Source organism: Pinus tabuliformis, chromosome 4_1, assembly GCF_031772625.1.
Source record: "Pinus tabuliformis cultivar Carrire ecotype Pingquan chromosome 4_1, CPIR1, whole genome shotgun sequence".
Taxonomy (NCBI): Eukaryota; Viridiplantae; Streptophyta; class Pinopsida; order Pinales; family Pinaceae; genus Pinus; species Pinus tabuliformis.
Window position 1 is genome coordinate 230597575 of NC_142303.1, and position 21509 is coordinate 230619083.

Genomic DNA, 21509 nt, shown 5'->3' on the forward strand with positions numbered 1-21509 from the left:
TTCCTAGAGATGGTAGACAACAGTGTTGTTGCTATTGTGCACATGACTATGGCTATACAACTGCTGATACACCTCCTTGAAGTCCTCATCCTTTGAATATGCCTCTCTATATGCATCATGGGTGAATGGCTCCATGTGCATAAGATTCCCCAAAGTTGTGATCTTTGATGTGGGTGGCCTTGAAAGCATGTTGGCCGACTTGTTTGTGATTTCCTTCTTATACTTGATCACTAAATGACACTGTAGTAAAAACCCCATCTACTTGTAATGCCTCCTTCTGCACTGACATACAAACAATCTTCTCATCCATGTCTATGCTGCTTTCAATGATCTATAATTGAAAACTTAAAGATTTGAACAAATTTCAAGTGAAATTTTATGTGTGTTTTGGGTAATGGATCAAGTTACTAAACACATAAACAATTGATTTTTAAACACAATTAATAGCCAAAACAGAGACAAAATACCATATTAGAAACACATAACAACAAACATGATAAAGGAGTTCACCCCTCTCCTAGGCTACATCTCCTGGTCTAGCTTCCAATGCAGAGCCTCTTTCATTAAGAGCTCAATTTTGTGTTTTTATGGCTTTACAATGCTCATAATGCAATAAAAATGTCTCCATTGGATCCAGAACTATCAAAAACTCCCATCTTGGTTCTTTCTACACCTCATTTGGCCAAAAATTGAGAAAGTTATGCATATTACAAGTTTTTTTCTAAATTCCATAGCTAATCATCCTACAATCTGACCCAAATCTGGCTTGAGCGCCCCAAACCTGGAGTCAGTGTGTGAACCTGACCTACAATCCCGCCCGATGGGTGAAATTTTCGGACAGTTAAACTGTCCATTAACCCCCTAGTTCCGAAAATCACGGTCTTATGGGGGCCACGTGCCTAGGTATCGGGGCTAATCGCTAACCCCTGCCCATAAAACCTAGGCCTCGTACCAATGCGTGTTGAGGGGTTATCTCCGACGAACTTGGTCATGTGACAGGCCATAGGCCCTGGGACTGGCCCTCGTCGTTAGCGCCTTCTCTTTAGCACTAAGAACCATGCATGTCGTCATGTGAATGTGCATGCAACTGTGGTTTAGCCCCTTGTCGGAGTGCTTGCAAATGGTCCCCCTCTGCTCTCTGCCCGCGGTTCTGTTGAGGTTCATGAGACCATGGGGCTAGTCCCTTGGGGTTGGCCCCCATTTAACTCGCCATGGTTCTCCGCGATGGTTTAGTATGGTGTTGGGACTGTGACCATGGGGCTGGGGATAAGCCTTGGCCCTTGGGTTCCGATGGCATAGGGACCAGGGTCGGGGCTTAGCCCTGATCCCAACCTCCAACCATATTTGCACCTCATTTTAAATAAAAGTTGAAACCTTATGTTATCAAGAAACATTGTGTTGGCGCGTTGGTTGAGGCTTGTGGTGCTTGATGCTTGGTCACGGGTTCGAATCTGGTGGGCAACTTAGCCCCTCAACAAAATTTTGACCTATCACCAGAGGCCACGTGGCAACCTCCAATTGGCCCGCGTGGCTCTCCCCCAATGGTCCACCCAATTACACAGTCAACCCAATTATATTAATAAAAAATTTGAATACATAACATTAAATTAAATTATGAGCCAATCAAATTTTGAATTTTTGGACCAATCAAGAGTGGCCAAGTAGCCACTTGCCACTGACCCAAAATGTATAGTTTCCTTGTCAATTCTGCAAATTTTTGCCTCTTTGAGAATTCGATCAGAACATGATATCGGGAGCATACAATATCAGTTTTGAGTGAACCGAGATGCATTGGATTCAGATCATCGAGATCTATCCAATCATATAGGTTTCGAGCTCTTTTAAGCACTTTGTATTTTGAGCACTAAACTGATGCCCTGGATCACTCCTCCCCATTAGAAGCTTTTGGACCTCCAAAAGCTCATTTTCAGTTAACAAATAGATGAGGGTACAGTTCCCTCACCCTTCCAATTTCAATCCATTTGACTTTGTTTGTTTTTGTCTCTTTGAGCTCCTCATGAAGGTACTTCACTTTTGAAGTTTTTGTCTTTCTATCAATGATAGGACCTTGTTGCAATTCTTCAAGATGTTTAGATGAGAAAACTTTTGTTAAAGAGATCTAAATATTCTCTCCTCGATATTCAATCAAAGGAGACTTATTCAATTTCAAGTTCACTTCACCTTGAACACTGTAGTCATAATGATGCTAGCATGTCTAGCCTTGCACTTGGCTTAACACTTTACCAAATGTGATCGCCATCACCATGCACTATCCCTCTTCAATGCCAAAACATTATGAAACCCACAAGAAGATATTTTAGAACCAATGTCCTCTTTGTCAAATAACTTTTGATTCTTGATCTTTGCATTCTTTAACACTGGCATCTTGTTCATACCAATGTTCAACAATGATGCACTCTGTTGCAAATGAACTTCATGTTGTTTTCCTCTTTTAGGAGGAAACATGTTAGACTCATAAAACATCTTATCACATGGATTAGTGACCTCAATGAAATTATATTTCAAACTTGATTCATATCCTTGAAATACTTCAGATTCATCAACATCTTATGTTTAATCATCAATAATGTAAAAATCTTACTAGCATTTAAAAGCCTCTTCATTTGTCTAGCATTCACAAGAGATCAATTCAACTTCTTGCTATGTTCTCTCACAATGTACGCAATCCCATCTTTAAACAAGTGATACTTTTTCTCATGGTGATGAAAGATGGATTTTCTGACATATGAGTATGGGCTTCCCAAAACAATCCCACAAATGTCAAGTGGTACGACGTCAAGCTCTACCTCATTAATAAAATTTACGGTGATGGAATATATAAGTATGCATTTTATTGTCACTTGCAACTTGGCATTGTCACATACCCAACCCAAAGGATAAGGTTTAGGATGAGGAATGGTTTCCAAATTTAGTTTCTTGACAATGCCTTTTGAAATGAGGTTTTCTAGTGAATCACTCTCAAACAAAGCATCTACCTTGTTATGTTTTGTGATGATTCTAATATGGAACAACTCTATTATTTCTCTTTCATTTTTAGTTTCAATGGGTTTGCTAGAAGAACTATTACTTGCAATTGAATCCTTACCTTTCAATCCCATGGCTATGATTTTTGTTTCATCTCCGGATTCAGATCCTAGATCTTGTTGTGTAGTTACAACAATCTTTTATTTCTCCTTGTTGTTAAACTTGTTGGGTCTCATCTTAGGATGAAGTTTCCAACAATGGTCTTCATCATGGCCTTCTTTAGAACAGTGTTTACATGTGATATTTTCTCCTTATTTCTTGACTGAAGCATTCTTCTTATCTTTGCCTTTAAACTTCCCTTTTCCTTTTTCTCCAGACTTGAATGACTTATCACTAGTTTCTTCATAAAAAAATTTCCCTCTTGCCTCTAAACGAGTTTCCTGTACACAAACTTCATCTAGTTTTGTAGGGTTAAACATGAGAATGATGTGTTTCAAGTAATTATATAATCCCCCAATGTATTTGAGCAAAGTATCTTGAGAGGACAAATCTATACCCAAAATCAAACCTCTTTTTCTGAATTCATGAGTATAACTTTGCACATTTTGACCTTTAGCTTGCCTAATTTTTTTCCAATCCATGATAGCTTTTTTCATGCATTCTAATGGATAAAACTATTTTCTTATTGCGACAACAAAATCATTCCAATGGGATAAAATCTTACCATGTTTCTTCATGTCCTCTTTAGTTTTGGATTCCCACCAAATTAGTGTTGCACCTTCCAATCTAAGAGAAGCAAGTTGAATCTTGGTCTCATCATCTTTGATCCTTTGTCACCTGCAATACACTTCAATTTGACTAATCCAATTATCTAATTTCTTAGCATCTACCTCTCCATCATACATAGGCAATTCAAACTTAATGCCAAGCTTTAACAAAGGAGTTTTACCATGTCCTTTTGGAGAATTTAGAGGTGTTTGTGAAAGGGTAGAAGAAGTAGAAGATGAGGATGAGGATGGAGGTGAAGGTGGTTGTTTGTCACCATCCCCTACATTCCATTTTGTAGGCTTGTCTCCTTTTTCTCCATATACTTTTGGAGGTTTTGAGCTCTCTCCAGATAACCTTTAATTCCTCTCTTGATAAAGAACCTTAACCATTTCAGACATCTCAAAGAATGATTTTCTGAAAGTTCTTTCATCTTCAGACATCCCTTCAAGACCTTCTTCATGTGCCATGACTATTGAAGCTTGAGGTGTGTTTTCTCTCCTTGAAACAGTTTGAGATCTTGGCTCCACAAGTTCTCCTTCTCCTATTTTAGTCTTCAACCTTGTAAGCATCCAAAAAACACTTGCAAACAAAACCAAACCTTCACAATAACTTGATGCTCTAATACCAAAATGATTTGTAATTGAAAACTTGAAGATTTGAACAAATTGCAAGTGAAATTTTATGTGTGTTTTGGGTAATGGAGCAAGTTACTAAACGCATAAACAAGTGATTTTCAAACATAATTAATAGCCAAAATAGAGACAAAATACCATATCAGAGACACATAACAACAAACATGATAAAGGAGTTCACCCCTCTCTTAGGTTACATCTCTTGGTCCAGCTTCCAATGTAGGGCCTCTTTTATTAAGTGCTCAAATTTGTGTTTTCATAACTTTACAATGCTCAGAATGCAATACAAATGTCTCCAATGGATCTAGAATTGTCAAAAACCCCCATCTGGGTTCTTTCTGCACCTCATTTGACCAAATATTAAGAAAGTTATGTCTGTTACAAGCTTTTCCCAATTCCATAGCTAACCATTTTACAATTCGACCCAAATATGGCTTGAGCACCCCAAACCTGGAACCGGCGCGCAAACCTGCCCTACAATCCCGCCCGACGGGTAAAATTATCAGATAGTTAAACTGTTCATTAACCCCCCAGTTCTGAAATTCGCGGTCTTATGGGGGCCACGTGCCTAGGGGTTGGGCTAACCACCTACCCCCGTTGGCCATGCCCCCAACACTTGGCGCTTGGTCATATCATGCCCATAAAACCCGAGCCTGTTGCCAACTAGCACTGAGGGCTTATCTCTGATGCACTTGGTCATGTGAATGCACATGTGACTGTTGTTTGGCCCCTTGTTGGAGTGCTTGCAACTGGCCCCCCTCTGCTCTCCGCCCACGGTTCTATTGAGGTTCATGTGACCACAGGGCTGGCCCCTTGGGGTTGCCCCCCATTTAACTTACCACGGTTCTTCGTGATGGTTTAGTATGGTGCTGGGACTGTGACCATGGGGCTGGGGCTAAGCCCTAGCCCTTGGTCCTGCCCCTTGGTTCTGAGGGCGTGGGGACCAGGGCTGGGGCTTAACCCCGACCCCAACCTCCAAATGTATTTGCACTCCATTTTAAATAAAAATTGAAACCTTATGTTATGAAGAAACAATGTGTTGGCGCATTGGTTGAGGCCTGTTGTGCTTGATGCTTGGTCGCGGATTCGAATTCGGTGGGCAGCTTGGCCCCTCAACAAATTTTGACCTATCACAACAGGCCACGTGGTAGCCTCCAATTGGCCCACGTGGCTCTCCCCCATTGGTCCACCCAATTGCATAATTAGCCCAATTATATTAATAAAGAATTCGAATCCACAACATTAAATTAAATTATGAGCCAATCAAATTTCAAATTTTTGGACTAATAAAGAGTGGCTGAGTGATAACATGCTACTGGCCCAAAATGTACAGTCACCCTATCAATTCTACAAATTTTTTACTATTTGAGAATTCAACCAAAACACGATATCGGGAGCATATGATAAATGTTTTGAGTGAAACGAGTTGCGTTGGATTCAGATCGCCGAGATCTATCCAATCGTACAAGTTTCGAACTCTTTCGAACACTTTGAATTTTTATGAGCCGGATTTATACAGGAACGCAATAAAGTACAGAAATAACGATAAATACAGAGATGTAATGGAAATAATACTTCATTTCATTAATGTAAAATACTAAAATATGCTTACAAACAGAAATGGAAATAAACCAGCTAGGGTGATGGTAGCTTATTTTTTAGAAGAGATGTGGTGGCTACATGCCTTTGAATTGTGTTACAATGAGGCTCGAAGGCCTATTTATTGTTGAGAAACAATGGAAAACCCTAAACATCCAAAAACCTAACCCTAGGAGATGAAACGCCAATTTGTGGGCCTTGTTTGGGTAAATTGGTACATCAACTTCCCGGGGTCGTAACTTTGGCATGCGATCTCCGTTTGACGTGCACCATAGCTTGTTAGAAAGATCTATCCAAGGACTACAAATTTGGGAAGAACAACATCAATCCATGGACCCATGCTACTCCCATTTTTCCAAAAAATGTCATTTAGGGCCTCAAAACGGCTCCGGAAGTTCAAGACCTGAAAAACTGCTAAAAATAGTAAAGTGTGCTGCAATTAAGGAAACTGAAAAACTGAAAGAGACAGTTGTGGGGGTCCAAGTGGAATTGGTGGGTGGCCACCAACATCCACCTGGATCATTCCTCCCCCCTTAGGCGGCAATGGTCCCCATTGCGCTGGGTTCCTCCATGAGATGAGGAAACTTCTGTTGAACTTGGTCCTTGGTGTGCTGTTCTACAACCTCTGATGTGTCCAGTAATGGTGGGAAGCATGGTCGAGGGAGGTCCACATTGAACACTCAGTGTAAGCAAAGGAATGGGAGAATGTTGTGCTCCAAAGCATTGTTTCCCATAGCCTTGGTAATGGTGTATGGACCGTATCGGAGTGGTCTGAGCTTCCGATGGGCTCTAGTAAGGCGTTCTTTCTACAGATGCAACCAAACTTTGTCACCCATTTGAAACTTGTGTGGTAGCTGATGCTGATCATGTCGCTACTTGTACTTGGCATTTTCCAGAATGGAGCGGTGATCTATAGGCCCGTTGGGTAGAGGTGCTTCGAAAGTTAGATCAGACGAATGCTTGACCTGACAGTGAAATGATACCCCTGTGGGTGAGGAGAAGATGTCCTTGTCTTCTTTCATGACCGTATCTCTCTGCTGCTGCTACTGCGTGGAGGAACCGTTCGCAGGGGTCATGGATGTGGCGAAGAATCTTCCCCTTACTTTGGGAGCGAACTAGACAGAAAATGAATTTCCTAGTCTGGGAGATGATCTTGCTGCATTTCTTAGCAGAGATCAAAGAAGTGGCGGTAAGTGGGGCTACCTCTGGTATCCTGTATAATGAATTATCCAAAGAAATAATAATAGCACGAGGCCTTGACTCATACACAACATGTCGCCTCCACAAGTATGGCTGGCCTAATAATACATCACAAACATCTAGAGGTGCAACATCACACAATACCTCATCTGTCAAGGGCTTGATGCTGTAGGGAAGGCGACACTGCTGGCGGACTCGGAGATCTCGTCCTTGGTGAAACCACCTGATGCTATATGGTTGCGGGTGTGGTATTGTCGGTAGTCCCAACCGCTTCATGACCTTTGTTGAGATGAGGTTCTTTTGGCTCCCATTGTCAACAATGAATTGCAGCGGCGAACCCTTCACCCACATCTGTGAGTGGAAAAGATGCTCCCCCTCCTCTGGATCTTCGGGCTCATTCTTCTGGATCTTAGCGGTGGCAACAGTGGCGTTGGGTTCCACGTCAATTATCTGCTTCCCTTTGCCATTCCCCTTGTCGGGTTCTAACTGAGGGTCGGAATATGCATCTGATTCTAAAGCCTTCAACTCGGCCACTAGCGACTGCTTGGTCCGACACTCACTTGTCTTGTGAGTGGGGCTCTTATGGAACTCACACTACTTTCCTATGTCTTTCTTCGACTTCGTGGTGTTGTTCTTTTCTTGTGGCTTCCACGGGTTGTCTTAGGTTGCCCCGTCTTGGCTTTGTCCTTGGTTCTGTGATTTGGGGAATCCTTTCCCTTGCTTCCGATTCGTAGATCCAAAGTCTTGCTTCTTCTGTTTAAACTTCTGCTAGATTTTGAAAACGTATCGGTATGCCGTGCCTAGCGAGGAGATGTTCAGGAACTCCATCTCGTCTTGGATGTACCTGTGTAGGCAGCCGCGACATTTGAGCACCAAATGCAGCTCAGAATCCTTGATACCTAACTATGTGTGAAGGGTATGAAAAATGTTTGTGAACTCCGGCACATCTTGGTCCCTTCCCTGCCGCAGCGTGGTCCACTTTATGTATTTATCCTCATAGATTTTGACGGGATAGTACTCCTCCTTCATGGCATCCCGGAATGCATTCCAAGTGGGTGCGGCTGAAAATAGTGAGCCCGTAATTTCATCTTTCTGCTCACAGTAGGTTTCCCACCAGTCCTTGACGTGGGGGGCTGCTTTGAGAAGAGCGAAAATAATCTTTTCCTGAATGGAAAAATCATAAACAAAAAAATACCCTTCTAGCAGATTTAACCATTTATCTACAACATCTACGTCTATTTGACCCTCGAATATGGGGATTTCAAAATTAACTTGTACCTTAAAGGGTTTGGCATTTCCAGAGTAGCTGTTGGAAGCCGATGCGTCGCCCCTGGGTAGCCATTAAAGGATCTGGGCAAAGTTTTCCATCATCGCGTTCCTTTGTCACTCGAGGGCTTCTTCGAGCAACATTTTGATAGGATCTCCTGCCCCCTCGTCTTTCTTTTCATCCGCCATGGGAGGCCATCGGGATTTGCGAGGTTGGTCTTGCAAAGGTTCGACTAGTTCAAGCCCTAACTCCTTCTATCCCGACCTTGTTGGGGACATGAAAAAAAAACAGAGAAAGAGTAGACCACTCTGATACCATTGATCCAGATTTATACAGGAACACAATAAAGTATAGAAATAACCATAAATATAGAGATGTAGCGGAGATAATACTTCATTTCATTAATGTAAAATACTAAAATATGCTTACAAACAGAAATGGAAATAAACCAGCTAGGGCGATGGTAGCTTATCTCTTAGAAGAGATGTGGTGGCTACATGCCTCTGAACTGTGTTACAATGAAGCTCGAAGGCCTATTACACAAGATTGATTTAAGTTGTAATATTTGATCAGCTAGTTCAGTCATTGATATTGTCTGTGGCATGCCCGTTTCTTGGTAAAACATGAAGTGTGATTTCATTCTTGTAGAATGCTTTTTTATTTCTGCATGAGTGTTTAATTTCTGCAATTGGTTCAGTGACATTTATTTTCGTTCTTTATTTCTATCCTTGGTTGTTATGTATCGGCACAGATAGTGCAGATACCTTTGAGATAAACATGCCTACCCTGGTTGACAATTAAATGGTTGTGGTTCAGTCAATTAAACAATTATTAAACCGACACAAAATTTTGGCGCCATTACCGGGGAAGGCAGTTGACGGTACTATCAACTAAGTGTGTTTCATTAATATAGTGTTTCTAGTGCACAAGTGATGGGAGGTAAGACGAGAGGTAAGAACCTGTGCATCGCTCTAACATACCTAGGTGGGCTCACCACTGTGATCATTAGGACACTTAGTGTGTGTGAAATTTTTGGATTTTCTTTAGACGTGTTTTTAGCTTTACTGGCTCTAGGTGGTAAGATGAGAGGTAAGAACCTGTGCATCACTCTAATATATCTAAATGGGCTCACCACTGTAGAAGCTGAGACACTTGTGGTGTGAAATAAACACACATAGGGTCCATGTGTAAGGTGTAGGAGTAGCAAAGATACCAAAACACAGCGACTCTAATAAATCACAGGAAAAATGGGTCATAAAAGGAACAAGAAGAGCGCATATTTCGGGAGAAAAACATTTATTCAGAAGCTAATCTCAAAAGAAATAACAGTCAAACTCACAGATGGATACAAGAAAAACAAGGCCACAAAAAACACTACCCCCATAGTAAGGGTAGAAGCATCTGGTTCCTCTGTCTCCGGACCTCATCATCCTCAAACTAGTGTAACCACTCCCAAAACCGTAGACTCAATTCAAGAACAGCTGGGGGTAACTAGTGGTCAAGACCTTAGGTTTGAAGGCCAAGGGAAACCCGTGGGAACACCAAGGGTGTGAATCAGAAGAACATTCATTTACTTATCAATATCCAGATTCAAGTAGCACGGTGAAACAACCAGCCCCGGAGCATCCTGAACCATCATCTCATGAATCTTCACCCACATGACAGTCACCTATACGGTTTGAAGAAGGATACTCATCACAACAAAAGTCAGGAGGATCAACAATGGGGGGAAAATAACAATAACAATAAAAACAACAACAACAAAAAAATCGATGACACCATTACCATCTTTGAGTTGGTGATATAAGGGGAAAAGCTCCCATGAAAAACATTCCTTTGTTAGCTCTTCCACCTTTTCAAGGAATGACTGTAGAAGACTCTGACACCTTCTTGTTTGAATTTGATGTCTTGTGCAGGAGCTATGATTATACTCAAGATGTTCAAAAGCTGAAATTGTTCCTTGCTACTCTAAAAGGAGCAACACTGAGATGGTTTATGGGACTAGGCTCTGCTACTATTCAGACATGGGGCGATGTGAAAGTTACATTCCTATCCAAGTATCAGGACTATTGTCGAACCAGGGACCCGAGGGAAGAAATATTCAGGATGACACATAAGGAGGAAGAAAGATTAGAGGATAATGTGGAACGATTCCATTATAACTTGCAGAGATCTAAACATAGTGATTTAGATCCAGAAATCTTGAAAACCATATTCATAAGGGGAATGAGAGATCACTGCCTTGATACCCTGAATCTACTAGGAAAGGGAGACATATCTCAAGAATCATTTGATGAGATAATAAAGCTCTACCTAAGATGCTCGATAGGGTCATCGAGAGGAAGAAGCATTGAGGTGTGACTAGAGCTGAGATCGAAAATTTGTTCGAAAACCTTAAAACTGATCTCCTCAGTACCTTATCTACTCAAATAACGACGACACAAGTGAACAAAGCACATGATGAAGTTTACACAACTTTAGCTGTGTTCTGCCTGAAATGTAGGGAGAAGCATTACTTGAAGGAATGCAGAGTAAACATCATCAACTTGTGCAACATTTGTGATATAGAGCATTCTACATGCTATTGCCCGGAGCTTCCCAGACTAAAAGCAGTGCTCAAAGAATCAAGATAGGAAGTTCAGTGTTCCTATTTCATTGGATCCAGGAAACCATGGAAACCACGGCCCCCAGGTATGTCTCAATACTTCTCTTCTTTTAATCCATGGAATAATATATAATGCTCAACAATTCCCTTGGTAGTATTCTACACCTCCTCCAGCACAATTTCCTTCACCTTGGAACCAATGGTCTCCCTCTCCACCTTTCCAATACCCTCCATCTCAGCCATATCCTTGGACTCAGAATTGGAGAGGAAATTCCCTAGGTCCAGCCCCTCCTGCAATGCCAATGCAACAACAATTACAGCTGCCACCTCTTCAAACACCTGCTGTTACACCTCCTATACGACCCCAATTACCTGTGCAACCTAACCCTAACCCAAACAGTAAGGCAACCTAGAACATGGATTCTTCGACTACCTTCTAGACTTATTACATCACTCTTGTCAGATGTAATGAAATTCATCTTCATTCATGGAAAGTGATTAACCCAAAACACTCTCCCATTATCACTAAAGAAGAGTGTGAGTCACCCAGAGAAGACACCACAAATATTGAATATGTTGTCACACCTGTAACATCTAACTCGGAAAGGATTGTTGTGCTTGTAATAGCCAATTCGAGTAAAGCTAATACACCTATAACAATTGACTCGACTATGATAATTAAGGTTCCTTAGCATCCCCAAAGATTAGTCGAAATTGGGACGACTTCACAACCAAAATATGTTTTCCTTAGGGAGTTAAAAAATTTACACATACGGATTCCTCTACTGCAGGCTATTAAATATGTACCTATTTATGCAAAAACAGTAAGAGATATGTGTGTTAAAAAGCCTGGGAGGAAGCCTAAGGACCCCGCTACTATTCATGTGATGGGAAATTTGTCTGAATTGATGACTAATCAACCTCTCTTAACCAAATATAATGATCCAAGAAATCCCATGGTCACTATTTACATCGATGACAAGCCCATTACCAATACATTGATTGATTTAGGGGCAACCATTAATGTAATGACTAAGGAGATCTTCACCACCTTAGGGTTACACAGACTAAGACACACACCTACGGTGTTGGAATTAACATACATGTCCTGTGTCAAATCTGAGGGAGTGTTCAAAGATGTAGTTATCATAGTGGATTCTTGGAGATATCTAATAGACTTCCTTATTTTACAAACTGAATCAAACCTTGGGGGCATCCTTTGATTCTAGGGAGACCTTGGCTAGCCACTGCAGACACATTCATAGGATGCAAGCCTGGGTCTATGATAATTTCAGATGGCCAGGCCACAAAGAGCCTTAGTCTCTAACCCCTAGCAAAACCAAGTATGGATTTAGGAAACACCTTGTGGGATGAATTCGCACCCAAATCAGATTACTCCTAGCCACTTCTCACCCTCAGGAAAGCCCAATACTTCAAGGATGAGACAGAAGATAATATCATAAATAGTTTTATTAGTAATTCACTTTCTGTTACTTCTATTGAGGACTCGGGGGAGGAAGATGTTGTAGAAGACCTGAGCTTTGAACAGATGAAGACCACTCCAAACATCAACAACAGTCCAGTTGAAATAGAACCAAGTAAATATCTAAATGTCAATCCAAACCTGACTGCTGAGAAAAACAGATTGTTGTTACAACTGTTACAAAAGTACAAAAAGGCATTTGCATGGGATTATACAGACATGAAAGGGATCCATCCCAGCCTGTGCACTCACCACATCTATTTAAAGGATGGTTGCAATCCAGTTAGACAACTGCAGCAACGTATGAACCCTGCACTAAAGGAGGTAGTGAAAGAAGAACTGCAAAAACTCTTGAATGCCAACTTCATTTATCCAATTTTTGATAGTCAATGGGTATCCCCACTTGTCATTGTCCCTAAAAAGAATGACAAGTGGAGAGTCTGTGTAGATTATAGAGAACTCAACAAAGCCACCCAAAAGGACCATTTCCCTTTTCCATTCATAGATCAGGTCCTTGATACCTTGTCCGGGAAGAATTATTTTTCATTTTTGTACGGGTTTAGTGGTTACAACCAGATATAGATTGTCCTGAAAGATGAGGATAAAATGACCTTTACCTGCCCTTGGGGAACCTTCACATACAGGGTTCTTCCTTTTTGACTATATAATGCGCTAGCAACTTTCCAAAGGGCAATATTGGGAATTTTCTCAGATCTGTTGAAAGACTGTCTAGAAATCTCCATGGATGACTTTACACCTTACGATGATGCCTTTGAAACAACATTAGTTAATTTAGAAAAAGTATTAGAACGATGTGTGCAGAATAATGTTGCTTTAAGTACTGTAAAGTTTCATGTGATGATGAATGAAGGGATTGAACTGGGACATCTTATTTCTGTTGACGCGATTAAAGTAGAACTTGCTAAGATAGAGGTAATATTGAAAATCCCAATTGCCAAGACACGGAAAGAGGTACATAGTTTTTTTGGTCATGCAGGGTACTATAGGAGGGTTATAGAAAAAATTTCAAAGATTGCATCTCCTTTATTCTCCTTGCTTACGAACGCTGTGGAATTTGTATGGATAGGTAAGTGTGAGTAGGCTTTTATGGAATTAAAGAACTGTGTATCAATAGCTCCTATTTTGCGAGGACCAAACCGGAGTCTTCCGTTTCATAGAGTGACAAATGCATCTAATACTACTGTGGGAGTTTTATTGGACCAACTGGAGGACAAAAAGTTGTATGCTATCTATTACATAAGCAAGAACTTGACTCCAACTGAACTCAATTACACGGTGACGAAAAAAGAGTTCCTTGCGGTATTGCATGCCATCAACAAATTTCGACACTACATCACAGGATATCAAGTGTTTGTACCCACTAACCACTATGTCATTCACTTTTCAATGAATAAAACAATCACTAATGGTAGGATTACACGGTGGTTATTGTTGTTAGAGGAATTTGCTATAACAATCCTAGATAAACCTGGGAAAGATAATGTAGTTGCTAATTTTCTTTCTAGGCTAACTGTTGGTGATGAATTCATGCCTATTGAAGATTCTTTTCCTGATGAATACCTTTTTTCTATTTCAACTCACTCATCGTGGTATGCAGACATAGCTAATTATCTTGCTGCAGGAAGATTTCCACAATACCTATCCTCCAGAGAAAAGAAAAGAATTATCCAGCAAAGTGCTAGATATTCTTGGATTGAGGGAAATCTCTATCACACTGGGCCAGATCATCAGATCAGGCGCTGTGTGAGGGAGGATGAAATATTTGATATCCTTAGATCTTGTCACGAGGAACCTTGTGGAGGACACTTTGCAGATAAGAGGACATGATACAAGGTGCTCTCAACAGGATACTATTGGCCCACAATATTTCAGGATGCTAAGAAATTTGTGAAGGGATGTCACAGCTTCTAGAATGGGTCAATCGTTACAGTCATATGAGATGCCATTACAACCTCAAATAATTTTAGATCCATTTGAGAAATGGGCCCTAGATTTTGTAGGACCAATTAACCCTTCATCCCAGCAAAAGTCCTACATCCTGGTCTGCACAGACTATGTCACAAAATGGGTCAAGGCGAAGGCATTGATGAGAGCCACAGAGCAGGTTGTTTCAAAATTTTTGTTTGAAGACATTTTTGTTCGCTTTAGGATACCCAGAGAAATAGTGACAGATGGAGGGCCCCAATTCACACCTCATTTGATTTAGAAGCTAGTTGAAAAATACAAAATATGTCATAGGATTACTTCACCTTATCATCCACAAGTGAATGGCCAAGTGGAGAGCACCCACAAGGTTATTGAGGGAATTCTTACCAAGATTATGGCCAGCCATTGAAGGAATTACACTGATAAACTTCTAAAGGTGATGTGGGCATATAGGACGACATGGAGGAATACTACAATATTCTCACCATACGAATTAGTGTATGGCAAAAATCCTTTATTTCCCATAGAGTTCAAAATCAAGACATTAAGAACGATGCTACAGTTGAACTTGGATATGGAAACATCATAGAAGCAATGGTTGAATCAACTCAATGAGCTAGATGAGAAAAGGCTAGCTGCTACTCAACAAACATACATCATTCAACAACAAAGGGCTAAGTGGAAGGATAGATTCATTAAAAAGAAGAAGTTTCAAAAAGGAGATTGGGCTCTATTATATGATTCGAGATTCAAGGATTTCAAGGGGATGCTCTGCACCAGGTGGCTAGGTCCTTATGAAGTTGACACAATATTTGACAATGGGACTGTGAATTTAGTTACCATTAACAGTGCTAGGACACCATTACTTGCTAATGGTGACCGTATTCGGCTATATCACAAACTAGCTTTAAAGGATTCATTCGTCAACATTGTCGTAGATTCTAACCTTTATATTACAACAGTGGGGGAAAATTCTCTCGCGCTGCCAAATTTTTAAATTTCCAATAAGTGTAACAATCGAAAGACAACTTTTGTTGGCAGCTGTTACACCCAGTAAAAAAAAAAAACAAAAAAAGCATAAAAAAATGTAAATAAGAATATGACTGTGAAAATCTCTTATAGGGGCGCAGGCAGACAAATTGTGACAGTTTAAAACCACCAAGTGGCGGCTGTTACACATTCTTTTCTTTTTATAACATCATTTATCTCATGCACACCTTACAATATGTTGAAACAATGTTTGGTCTTTTCTTGTTCTTTTTAAACTTTTGTAAGTATCTGTAAGAGTAGTGTAAATAAGAATCTGTTGTAGAAATAGTGTTAGATATTGTATTTGTTGTTACATGTGTAACAGTTGACAACTTGCAGCAGTGATCCAGGCGAAATCGTCTGCCACAATAAATAACATTCATCAATATCTTGCTACAGGAGCAAATGACACAACCAACACGTCATCGTCGAAATTAATTATATCGGAGTTTTGAGTATCCTTTGTCGCTTAGAATTTCTATTAGAGGAAGGAGTAATGAGTGACTTTGGGCACTACTAGGCATGGGATTGAGGCGCACTACTAGGCATGGGATTGAGTCTAAGTCTCACTATGTCGCCTCTGTTAACCCTCCATGCCAACCCTTTGCCAATGATATCAAAATAATTGAGGACAACCCTCTAGACTACTGAGATATTGGCCCTTGGCTTGTCAACCCTTCTTATCTAATCTTCCAATGAGCATGGGGCTATTTATTTTTAGATGAATATCGATGTTCATAAACATTTTGCATCGGGATTAGCCTCCATCCACATTTGGAACTCAAGACTTTTGAAAATAAGAAGATTTTCTTTAGGCACCAACCTCCCAAGAGTTTTGGCATAGCAAATTATCCCATTTGACCCAAGGTAACACCCATGTTCCTGCTTCCTAGCTTAAAGAAAATTTTATTAGATTCTTTTGATTTTTTCTAGGATACATTCGGGAATCCATGCAAGAGATGTCCAACAAACGAGGAAGGATTCTAAGACAGATTTGGTCAAGAATATATGACCAACCTTAGAAAGCCATCTTAGACACCAAATTTTCAATTGTTTTTCCACTTTTACAATGAGCCACTGCTAATCTTCCTTGTTATAACAATTTGGTTTAAGTTGAAACGCCAAGTACTTCACGCCTTTCCCTAGAGATTTAGATTCAAAAGGGAGGATCTGGTTGAAATGGAGTGGTGGTAGGATATTAGAGAGTTGAGGTTGTTTATGGACATACCTATGGCTTTTCCATATAAGGAGAGAGTCTTCAATAGTACGTTTGTCTCTCATAGAGACCCATTATAAAAGATGAGAATGCCATCTACAAAGAGGAGGTGCGTGATAGTTAGTGTCAGGGTAATGAGAGATCTATAAAAGTCCCCGAGCATTTTCACCTTTGTCAGAAGACACCTTCTCTATTAAAAATTTATGGTTGACAAGTTTTTTATTCTAATCTTTACAATGATGACCAACAATTATATTTTGTTGTTATTATAACTCATACTTTTGTGATAATAAACAATTTTCTAATCTACTTTTGAAAAGAAAATGCAATTTATCATATTAAATTAAAAAGCAACTCTCTCTGTCTCTCTCTCTCTCTCTCTATATATATATGTATGTGTGTGTTACATTTCATATCAAAATATACATCATGCAAAGTATATTTGCATAAAGCTTCAAAAGATCAAGAAAGATTAATCTACACAAAACAAAAAGGTCCTCAATTCTTCATTATCATTTTAACTCATAATATCATCATATTTCTAATGCTACTACCTCCAAGGCCTATCCCTCAAAGTACTCATGGATTTCCAAAATTGCCTAACAATCATGAACGACAGATCAACTAGAGTGTTCAACTCTTTATATATGTGATGAGAATTGAACCATTCTCGTCTCTTGATTTCGCTTTCAATCTAAAAAAAATATGGAGTGAAAATTTCAGCCTTTCTATTTATCGAATCCACAAATAGTTATAGTCCTCCAAATGTGGAACTTTTTTGCCTCATAAAAATTTGCAATCTATACCAAAACCTACTAAACATAAAATTTAATTAAATTAAATCCTCTCCCCACACATATACATCTATAATTTTTTTTATTAAAAATAATATTATTAAATTTTACATAAAATATATAATTTACTTTTACAATTTCAAAATTTACTATCACAATTTCAAATAGATTATTTAAAAACATTTATTTTCAACCTTAATAAAATATATCATTTAAAAAACACTTATTTTTTACCTTCATAAAATATAATTTAAAAAGAACATATTTTTAATCTTAATAAATTCCAATAATATAAAGTTAATATTATTTATATATCATAAATTTTAATTTCATTTAATCTTGAATAAATTCTATATGCTATATAAACTTATTATTATTTACATGTAAAGATTCCATTAAATTAATAATAAAAGATGGAAATGTAATTTCAGTGTAGTTAAATGTGTTTGTTTTGTTTTTTATTTTTTTCATTAAAGAACTAATCTCATTTAAAAAATTTAGGCATACTTTGTAAAAATGAAAATTTCAGTCTATTAAATATATTAAAATATTAATTTATATTTAATAAAATATATTTTTAATTTTTATATTTAAATATTAATTTATATTTAATAAAATATGTTTTTAATTTTTATATTTAAATATTAAGTTATATTTAATAAAATATATTTTTAATTTTTTTAATTTAATAGTTAAACAATTTTTTTACACATTGGGTTATTACATATTGTTTTTTAAATGAAAATTAATAAACAAGCCCACTGCGATCTCATGCCTCACGCAGTAAAGTAAAAGTGCAAACACACAGTAAAAATGAAAATTTTGAAGTAACTATTGACAGTGTTATCGAGTTCACTCCCAGGTTATGGCAACCGGCAACAAATAACCTGCTATCATATAAAAAATAATTTAAACTACTCCAGAATACAGTGAGGGAGGAAACAAATAAAAGCGTTTCCAAGGAAAGTGCGAATTCACTGGGGAAAACGCGGGCAAAGTGTCTTTGAAAAGCACGAATCCATTGCACATTCATTTCTCTTGAACTCAGCGAAGACTTTCACATAAAAGTTAAAGCAAAAACGCACCGTTCAAACATTTAAAAGCAATCTCATTCGAAAAATCAAAAATCCATCTCCATTGCTCTTGACTTATACCGAACATAAATGTTATAATAAGTTTGTATGGAACACAGTTCAGATTCGTTTTTTTTTTTTTTTGACAGTTTAAGCTCTCTCAGCATTCCCCTGTTTTCTGAGTTTCAGGTCACCAATTGGTAATTTTGATGTTTTCTTAACTCAGAGGTGAAAATTTTATAGACAATTTCAGAAATCTGCATCATAGGGGCATTTATTGCCCTATAGCAGGCTGGTTAGCTCTTGCCCCGGGAATTGTTGGGTTCTCAGATGATTCAATGCCCCTATGGCAAGCTGGTTAGCTCTTGCCCCGGAGATTGTTGGGTTCTCATTCCCGATGATTCTTCGGAAACAACAGGGACTTTGAAAGCCTCGAGACTCTTCCACGCCCCTGTTTGTTGTTGGGTTCTCATTCCCAGTGATTCTTCGGAAACAACAGGCAACCCAAGTTAGATAAAACATAGAGGTCTATTTGGCTTTCACAGAATCACCTTGTGAGACAACTAGACACAGAGATAAGAAATACCCCTCGTTTCATGGAGAATACAGCCACTGTATTCCACCAGTCCATATCAGCTGTAAAATCAATCCTTGGCAGGGCAAAGTTTTGCATAACTCTCTGACTAATATGTTTATACAATTCCTCCGATGCTAATGCTCATTGAAGTAGAAACCAATAAACCCTAGCTTTCAACTATCCCTGGCTCTCGGATGAATCCGCTTGCTCAATGTGAATATTTCTTCTACCATCATCTGGACTCGGTGGAATGACCACCTTGCCTTTGCTTAAGAGCCTTTTGAATGAACGGAGCCGAATGCTGGGGGATTTAAGCGATTGCCCATTTGGCGAAGACATCTGTTGGTCATCGCTGCAGAGTAGCCTGGGAGAAGAAAAACTGTCCATTCTTCGGGGTATATCAATGACGATTTTGTCGAGGGTTTTACGAGAAGTCGATGCCGCCCCTTGGTCGAAGACCACGGAGTTCGACATGGAAGAAACCCTGTTTTGGGTTGCCCAGAAAAGCATGTGGGTGGGATAAGTTGGAGACTGCAGAACCTCTTCATGTCTACACGAAGGGCAGAGGTCGGGTTCCATGGTAATCGATGCGTTGCCCTCTGAAACGGTGGGCAGAGACACCTGATGATTTGTTTCAGAGGCGCCCCCCGACGCTGCCTCCTCATTGCCTACTAGAACCACGACAGAATCGGCGGCCGTGTCGGGCAGGGCACTGGATCGACACAGCGGACAAGTCGAGTGCGATTGCAGCCACATGTCTATGCAATCGATGTGGAAACTGTGGTGGCATTTGGGGAGCTGTCTCGCCTTCTCGTTCTCCTCAAATTCGCACAAACAGACGGCGCATTCAAGCCCCTCTTTGTGACTCTCCGACTGATAGACGAACACGGGAATCGCTTCTATAGCCGACTTGCTGAGGCCGACTCTTTGGAGCCTCAGGGGATCCTGCTGTTCAACAAATTCAAGACGGCGGCGTCGGGAAGAACCCCTGCGCCACAAGAAGTGGCGCGCGTAGATCAAGAAACCGAAAGCGAAGAAAACGATCGCGAACAGAAGTAGAATGGCGACAATCATGATTTTGCTGCCAATGGCCATCGCCGTTGAGTAATTAGCTGCATTATCCCCGTAATAGTTATCGTTCCTGTTGAAGTTATCGTAAGAATCCATGGCCGGATGCGAACTGGACATTACAAGCGTTCTCGGTGATTGCTGTGATTCTGTAATGCTCGAGTCGACTCAGAGGCCGCCTTATATGCAAAAGAAAGGTGCCGGGCGTCAATAGGTTGAAAGGCAGAGTGAAATTCCAAGAAGGCGGCTGTGAGCCGTGTGCCCCAACCGTTCTTTTTCTTCGATCCTCGCTGACCGCTGATCATGGTCTCTATCTTCCTGGAAATCGAATTCGATTCTGACTATTCCGCCCACATTACGACACTCCATTGCGAATCGCGATTCGCCGCAACTTCCAGCTGTGATGTTCGACGCGGCTACTAAAACATTCAATTCGTATTTTTGAATTTATAAATTAATTTTAATTTATTTTAATTTCGGATTAATCAAATATATTTTTTCAATATGTAAATATAAAATTGGAAGTAAAAATTATATTTTTTAAAATCTGAAACTCAAATATATATATATATATATATATATATATATATATATATATATATATTTATTTTTATTTAACCAAATTAAAAATTCACTTAACCTAAAAACACTGCCTTTATTATTATTATAAAAAAAGAAAACACTTAAAAGGTTTAAATAACTAATTTTAAACTTATCATTAAAAAAATTCTTTATAAATTTTAAACCAAACTAATTCAAAAATATTACTCAAAAAATTAAAACATCATGATTATATTGGTCAACTAAACGAAACTCCCATGTTACGTTCTCATGATGTTGACATTCTGATATTTTCTTATTGATTTCCTTGACCGCACTCATGACGAAATATTAAATCCCACAATGGTACACGATTTGAACGAAATTTTGTGCTGAGTCACACACATGTGAACCTTCGGCTTAATGTCAAATATTTGTGGATATCTCCGGTAAGCCTTGCGACCGTGTATTTAATGAGGGGCGTTGTTGGATGTAAATGTTGTATCCGGAATCAAGTTTCCATGTTTTTGTGTCGATCATTATTCCACCTAGTCAAAGTTTTATTGTCTTTTTATTTTTTCCATAGAGTTAGTTTTATATTTTTTTTGATAGGGAGTTGTTTTTAGTGTATTTTTTGGACTTTTTAGTATCGGAATCTGGTAGAGAAATTTGAGGTGAAATTATGATTTGTATTATTTAAACTGGTTTTTTTTATTGTATATGTAG

At 39.2% G+C, this 21509-nt stretch overlaps 1 protein-coding gene across 1 annotated transcript; it reads right to left on the reverse strand.

Annotated features, from left to right (window-relative positions):
• Nucleotides 1–18523: 18523 nt before the first annotated feature.
• LOC149175084 (RING-H2 finger protein ATL60-like) lies at nucleotides 18524–20411 on the reverse strand. The gene has a single exon (XM_089422758.1). The coding sequence runs from the start codon at nucleotides 20361–20363 to the stop codon at nucleotides 19353–19355; it is 1011 nt and encodes a 336-aa protein (XP_089278884.1). The 5' UTR covers nucleotides 20364–20411; the 3' UTR covers nucleotides 18524–19352.
• Between the last annotated feature and the right edge of the window lie 1098 nt (nucleotides 20412–21509).

Coding starts and splice junctions, on each gene's coding strand:
- LOC149175084 (XM_089422758.1), bottom strand. CDS start 20,363: ATGTCCAGTTCGCATCCGGCCATGGATTCTTACGATAACTTCAACAGG.